Below are 8,035 nucleotides of genomic sequence, written 5' to 3' on the forward strand. Positions count from 1 at the left end.
AGAAACTTACTGAGGACCTCATAGCTGGTTAAAAGCCAAACCAGGACAAAAGCAAAGGGCTTTTTGTGCCCTGTCACCTGCATCATTCTATTGATTTTAGGGTCCCTTTTTATTAGTCCATTGATTGTTGCTGTTTATTTCATTAATTAATTTATCTTCTGCTTTAGAATTAATACTATGTATTAATTCCAAGACAAAAAAGCAGTGAGTGCTAGGCAATGAGGGCTAAATGACTTACCCAGTCATACACAGTCAGGAAGTATCTGGGGTCAAATTTGAACCCAAGACCTCCTATCTCCAGGCCTGGCTCTCAATCCAGTGAACCACTTAGCTGCCCCTTAATTGTAGTTATGGATAAAAGTCTATCTTATTTATGAATTATTAAAAAAACTTTTAAAAATAAAGGCAAACTATTTGCATTTTTCTTAGGGATGTCCTAAACTGTGGTCCATTTTACCTCCTAAGGGGGGGATAAAAATTTTCTAAATTCATAGAATGTAAGCCTCTCTTTGCATTATTTCACATTCAGAAATGCATTTGGGGGGCAGCAAGGTTGCTCAGTGGGTAGAGAGCCATACCTAAAGACTAAAGGTTCTGGGTTCAAATTCAGCCTCAAAAACTTCCTAGCTGTGTAAATATGGGTAAGTCACTTAATCCTAATTACCTAGCCCTTACCATTCTTTTGCCTTGGAACTAATACTTAGCATCAACTCTAAGACGGAAGGTAAGGATTTTTAAGAAATACATTTCGGTAGAGGGCAGCTGGGTAGCTCAGTGGATTGAGAGCCAGGCCTAGAGATGGGAGGTCCTAGGTTCAAATCTGACCTCAGAAACTTCCCAGATGTGTGACCCTGGGCAAGTCATTTAACCCCTATTGCCTAGCCCTTACCACTCTTCTGCCTTGGAGCCAATACAGACTTATTGTATTGGCACAATACAGATCAGAAGGTAAGGGCTTAAAAAAAAAAAAGGAGGAAATACATTTTGTCCTTAATGCCATTCCTTTAATTTATGAAGATTTTACATTATTATATGTCCTGACTTATAGATCTCATATGTGAATTTTTTTCCCTCACTTGGTATAAGCCTCAATATTTTAATGGCATAATAGTGAAAGAGAATTTTCTTTAATCTTTAGCAACTGTCATCAAGATGCTAAATTGGTATTGTTAAATAACTTAAACTCTGAGAGAACTGGAGTAGTACTGTATTTGGTACTTGTTAAATAGTAAACAAAAAAAAAGTACAAATCCCAAGGATGAAATGAAGTTTTCTCTCAGTCCTGAATATAAACTCTTTGAGAGCAGGATTTTTAAATTAAATCTCTAAGATACAATCCAAGTATGGAGTTTAATTGAAATACTAGTTATGATATATGCAGGGAGATCAGAAATTGAAGGTATTATATCTACAGCGGTGATTCCCAAAGTGGACGCTACCACCCCCTGGTGGGTGCTGCAGTGATCTAGGAAAGCAGTGATGGCCACAGGTGCATTTATTTTTCCTATTAATTGCTATTAAAATTTTTAAAAAATTAATTTCCATGGGGCTAAGTAATATTTTTTTTGGAAAGGGGGCAGTAGGCCAAAAAAGTTTGGGAACCACTGATCTACAGAAAGGAAGAGTAGCCCAGAGCTTAGGGCTGAGACGCCAAGGCTATTTGAGTTACTGGATCAAAATGGAAGAGACATTAAGGAATAATCCTAGATGTTTAGGGATTATCAGAAAAGATAAAGAAATAGAAATTCAAATAAAGAAATAAGGTAGCAGAACCTCTAAAAGCATTTCTCAGTTGTACCCTAAGTTATAAGGAAACATGAAGACAAATGTAAACATGTGAAAAGTGTACTTGAACTACAACTGCCATGAGTAATTTTTAAGTCTTTATGCTATTCATTCATTTTAGTTGTGTCAGACTCTTCATGATCCCTTTTGGAGTTTTCTGGGCAATGACACTAGAGCGATTTGCCATTTTCTTTTCCAGTTCATTTTACAGATGAGAAAACTGGGGCAAACAGGGTTAAGTGGTTTGTCCAGGGGCTCACTGCTAATGAGTATCTGAGGCTACATTTGAACTCAGTCCTTCCTGACTCCAGACATTGCATCACCTAGCTGCCCATGAGTATCTTTCAAAGAAGAGAACTGAAAAACAACTAGAAAAACATTTTCTCCCCTCTTTTTTCCTAAAACAAAACAATGGAACTCTTCTTAATACTAAACAGTTCCTTGACGTGAGCTTTCTAATTCCAGTAAAAACACAAAGTTCTCACTAAAGAAATGTGACTTCTTCCTTTCTCCACTACCCTTTTTTAAAAATAAATTTTAGATCTTGTAGTATCCGTTTCTTAAATAAATTCAATGAGGCAAACAGGGATGTGGGCAAACATGTCAGAAGCCACACCCAGCTTAAAGAAATTTGTTATGAGTCAGACCAGTCTATTTTAATGTCACATTCCTTTTCATAGAGGAAACAAAACAAATCTATGATAAAAAAAATAACAGAAGTCTTCTTCACACATTTGAACTGGGCATTATTAATGAATTCCAGAAATCCATAGGTATCTGGTAAGCCAGAAAAAAAAAGGAAAAATCTACTATGCTAATTATGTTAATATTTGAAACCTGCATCACTTTCATTTAGGTAATGACATATAGGAGATAATATACTTCACTGTTTTGACCTGTTTAGAACGATTTTGACCTATCTGTTTTTATATAAGAAGACTGTTTTTACATATCCGTATAGCAACATAGATCAACAGATATTTAAGAAAAACAACACAAAAAGTGATATATACTCACTGGCCCGATTCCTGGTTTTGTATGTGCAAGTATACAAGCTGCAAGGTCTCACTGGTACAGATGGCTGATTCCAGGTCATTTTCCATAACAGCTTGTATGGAAATGCCTTCAAGTTATTTAACACTAACATGTTTTACTTGATGTCAGTTCCAAAACAGTTTTCAAGAACCTCACCACCTAATAACACAAAGGAAGTCAATGTGGAAAGGCAGTGAAAAACAGAGCTTAAAACAGCAAACGATAACCAAGAAAACAAAATCAGACTATTAATCTACAACCCTTTTCTTGCAAGGGGAAAAAAGTACCCAAAATGAAAGTTAATATTTAATCCAATTCTGGTCTTACAACTCATTGGCTAAATGTGTTGGAGGGCAGGGCTAGCTGATGATTGTCCCATGAAACACTTTGCCATTTTCTCAGGTTTCAAGATCCTGAGGGCTCAGAGAAAAGAACCTCTTTGATAGGAAAAGAAATATTGTTTATATTATAGTTACTCATATAAGCTTCCTTCTTGTTTTTCTTTTCTATGTCTTAAATACTTTACTAATCATTAATCTGGTATTTAAGAACAGACTACAAACTAAAATCTTCCTTTCAAATTTGAATGAGAAAAATATTCTTGCAATGTAAAATAATTAATTTCAAAAAACAATGTTCTAATTTTAAATAATTTCATAATATAGTATATAGGTAACATAATTTATGAAGTTGACTTTCCTGAAATATTTGTATAAGAACCAACTGTAAATTTCACTTTTGATCAGTTTTAAATTTTTAAAAATGCCTCTGGAAAAATGAAAACTCTAAATAGATTAATCCTATCAACCTAGAGGTTGTATAGAAAAAAAAATCTTCTTTTTTAGTCCAAACTGCCTTTTTACCAAGAAAAATCTTAGATACCAACTATTGTTTTAACATAAGACATCACTAAATTCATAGTAAATTTAATATACATGAATACCTTTTTTCTTCGACACTCAAGATAGCTGGCACTTTTCATTATAAAACAAGTGGTTTTTAAAATGTTACGAAATGTGTTATGATTATATCTCCAGCTCAGATTTCTCACTCTGACTTCAAATAGGTTTCTTCACTGCCCACAGGCAATGCTCGAAATGGACCCAAAAGGAATAGTTTGACTTTAGGCAAACACATTTCCTGGTGTTCTGGATTCCTCCTCTCTAAAATGGTATGATATCTTACTGTTATTACTAAAAAGATGAGAAGGTTCTAAGATTTAGGCCCAATGTGGAGACTCTCTTCAGGAAAGCAGAATCCAGGCTATTTCTGACAGCATATTAAGTCCTAAAGCATTTCTTGAGGCACAGAGGTTAAAAGACCTGCCCAGTGCCACACGGCTAATATGTATCAGACAAAATTTGATCCTAGGTCTTCCTCACTCCTAGGGACAGTTGGATGGTGCAGTGAATAGTTAGCCAGGTCTAGAATCAGGAAGACTCATCTTCCTGAGTTCAAATCCAGCCTCAGACACTTAATAGCTATATGACCCTGGGAAAATCACTTCACCCTGTCTTATTTGGTTGTTTTTTTTTCAGTTTCCTCATTTGTAAAAGGTTCTGGAGAAGGAAATGGCAAACCACTCCAATATCTTTGCCAAGAAAACTCCAAATGGGGTCACAAAGATTTAGACATAACTGGAAAACAACTAAACATCATCTTCCTCACTTCAACTCTAATGGTTTTTTCCACAACTCAAGTGTTTCCTTTGTGGTGGCATTAGAAGCAAATGAGTTTGTCTACATGAAAGAAGTTGTGACATTGGCACAATTGTTAATGTTGGTAATGTTTAGAGGTGGATTCCTACCTTCCCTTTAAATACTTTCCTCCTCACCAAATACCTGATATTCTAATGCCAACAGGGGAGATCCCTGCATCTGGAGGAAAGCAGGCTCTGATGTACAAGTACGCAGATGTGATTTAGTTTCTCTTACTTCTAGATGCATTCATATCTTTTAAAAGTACCATGGAGAATGACAACCTAAGAATTGAGGCCAACCCTATATCTTAAGCCTAAAGATTGAGGCCAATCTTTTATCTTGAGCCTACAGACTCCATTTTTGTTGTTGTTGTGCTATTTCAGCCATGTCCAACTCTTTGTGACCCCATTTGAGGTGTTCTTAGCAAAGCTACTGGAGTGGTCCACCATTTCCTTCTCCAGCTCATTTTATAGATGAGATACTGAGACAAACAGGGTGAAGTGACTTGCCCAGAGTAACATAGCCAGTTAGTGTCTGAAGCCAGATTGGAACTCAAGAAGAAAAATCTTCTTGACTACAAACCTAACACTGTATCTACTTCACTGCCAATCTGCCCTTTAAAGACTCCTTATTAGTCCTCTTTGCATTATTCTACACTATTGTCAACTGGTTATAATCTAGTTCTCCTCCCCTTCCTTATATTGCTGCTCTTACCTATTTAGCTTCTAGGTCCAAGGAGAAGAGTTACAAAACAAAGAAATGGAAAAAAGTCCATTTCTTTTTGATATTTTTGCTGTGTATTATGAAAATAGGAAGTATTTTAAGGGAACTTTGCAAACTCATGAATATGTTTATTTCATATTACTACTATAAACCCAAGAACACTTTAGGGCTCTATTTTTCCTTAATTATCAACAGGTAACCTGGATTTAGAACTAGTAAAAGAAAATGGAATTTTTCTTAGGGTTTTCTTAAATTTAATCACTTAAGTCTTAGACTATTTGCATAACTTTGCCAGTGAACTTCAGCCCTACCATATAATACCTATCAAGTAGTTAGGGAAGTAAATAACTTTTTCTGTTTAAAAAAAATGGCCATTTTATAAGTTAATGAAGGTGAAGAGGCAATCTGGTTCAAAGATCTTCCTGAAGTCAAGAAAACCTAAGTGCACGTCCTCCCTCTAACACAGACTAGCCGAATGACCAGTGGATAGTGAGGAATCTCTTAGTCCACTTGGAGGCAACTCTTTAAGGGTATAAATTGCAAAGCAGATGCATAGGTGGAACAAGTTTCTTTACTAGGAATTTTCTATACAAAAAGGGGAGAAAAAAACTGACATCACTTAATGCCCAATTTTTTCATCCTTTGTTTTCAAAGAGGACCAGAGATATCATGGTATATTGCCTTCACTTGTGTGTGAATTTGATAAATGAGGCAGAATTGTGCAAAGTTATCAGCCTCACTTATATGCACTAAGAAACCAAAAAATCAAGCAACTCAATTTATTATGATGCTTGATTTATTGTAGTGGTCTGGGATGGAACCCAAAATATCTCTGAGGTATGTTAATACATAAAAGAGAGTTAACGTGTTGTTTTGGGGGGACAGGGAGAGCAGGATAGGGAAAGAACTTGAGAAGGGAAATGGTGGCAAAGTCAGAAAGGTCAGAAGCATAACCAGGAGGGTAATGAATCATGGCCACCATGGACTGTACTCTCAAAATAGTCTTTAAAAGGAACTCAACAGCAGGAAAGGAGGGGTGGTGGCATTTTTGTTTTTCAATCATTTTTTTCAGTTATGCCCAACTTTTTGTGAACCCATTTGGGGTTTTCTTGGCAAAGATATTGGAGTGGTTTGCCATTTCCTTTTCCAACTAACTTTACAGATGAAGAAACCAAAGCAAATAGGGTTAAGTGACTTGCCCAAGATCACATAGAGTCTGAGGCCAGTTTTGAACTCAAGGAAATGAGTGTTCCCAACTTCAGACCAGTGCTCTATCCAATGCTCTACTAGCTGCTTTAGTGGGGACCAGCATAGTGGAGGAACATTGTAGGGTAACTTGACACCTCGGCATTGATGTAAGTTCTAGAGTTGAGAGGGCAGCTGAATTATGGGGGAAAAGACTTTGAAGTCAGAAATATAGCTAGAATGCCAATGAATCACCGCCAGCATGGGTTAATGACCCCAAAATGAAGTTCTTGAAAAGAACTCATTAATAAGAGGAAAAAGCTAGTAATGAACTAAGAACAATGTATTCTCAAATGCTTGTTCTCTCTAATTATTGGATTATAGGATTTAAAGATGAAAGGAAGACTTAGAAAACTTTAGTCCAATCATGTCATTTTATAAATGAAGTGTAACAGTCTCACCAAGATTCTGACTTTCCCAAGGTAGTTTAAAAATGAACAAAACATCCATATAATTTTAGAATTAATTATCACAGAATAGAAAATCTCATAGTCAGAAGAGATCTAACTATTTAGTCCAACCCATACCTGAACAAGGATACCCTCTACAATATACTTAAGTTCTTATATGGCCTTTACCCAAAAAAAGGATTACCCATTACCTCCCAAGATAGGCCATCCATTTTTGGATAACACTAGGTGGCATGGTGGATAGGGTGCCAGGCCTGGAGTCAGGAAGACCTGAGTTAAAATCTGGACCCAGATACTTACTAGCTGTGTGACCCTGGGCAAGTCACTTAACCCTGCTTGCCTCCATTTTCTCATCTGTAAAATGAGCTGGAGAAGGAAATGACAAACCACTGTAGTACCTTTGTCAAGAAAACCCCAAAGGGAAGTCATAAAGAGTCAGACACAACTGAACAACAATAACAATTTTTAGGAAGTTTTTCTTTCTGAGTTTAAATATGACTCTAACAACTTCCAACTCTTGTCTTGATTTTAGGAGCTTCTAGAAAAATATGAACAGTGCTAATCTCTCTCAGTTGATAGCCCTTCAGATACTTGAGGACAATGCAAGTCTTCTCATCTATAGCCAAAACTCCCTACTAGTTCCTTAAAACGATCCTTGCATAGCAAGCTCTCAAGACCCTCTACCCCACTGGTTACCTTTCCCTGTAGGCTCTCTAACTTATCAATTAATTGTGGCATTCAGAACTGAATATAATCCTACAACTATGATTGAAGCTGCAGTTGAAGAAGTTCTTATCTCATAGTAAATCAATTAACTGTCATTTATTTATTTTCCAAAGAAAATTAGTTACTTAAAGTAAAATCTCTAGTAATAGTTCATCAAAAAAGAGCAAGCATTCAACTATTTAAGATAAAAAAAAAAAAACAACACCCTTACTTTCTGTCTTAGAATCCATACTAAGAATTGATTCCAAGGTAGAAGAAGGGTCAGGGATAGGCAACTGCGGTTAAGTGACTTGCTCAAGGTCACATAGCTACAAAGTGTCTGAGGAAATCAGAGTTTTCATGTAGAAAATCAAGTCAAATATAATACTTTACCTGCACTAAACTACCCTTTAACCCAAATGCTATACTTTT

General features: G+C 36.2%; 1 protein-coding gene across 1 annotated transcript in view; it reads right to left on the reverse strand.

The window, feature by feature from the left end:
- Positions 1–2,970, reverse strand: part of CA5B (carbonic anhydrase 5B) — a 37,652-nt gene extending 34,682 nt beyond the window's left edge. The window contains exon 1 of the mRNA XM_044670350.1: positions 2,803–2,970. Coding sequence (XP_044526285.1) covers positions 2,803–2,932 — 130 coding nt within the window. The 5' untranslated portion in view covers positions 2,933–2,970. The remainder of the gene's footprint in view (positions 1–2,802) is intronic.
- Positions 2,971–8,035: the final 5,065 nt, after the last annotated feature.

The sequence above is a fragment of the Gracilinanus agilis genome, chromosome 3 (genome assembly GCF_016433145.1).
Source record: "Gracilinanus agilis isolate LMUSP501 chromosome 3, AgileGrace, whole genome shotgun sequence".
NCBI classification, from domain to species: domain Eukaryota; kingdom Metazoa; phylum Chordata; class Mammalia; order Didelphimorphia; family Didelphidae; genus Gracilinanus; species Gracilinanus agilis.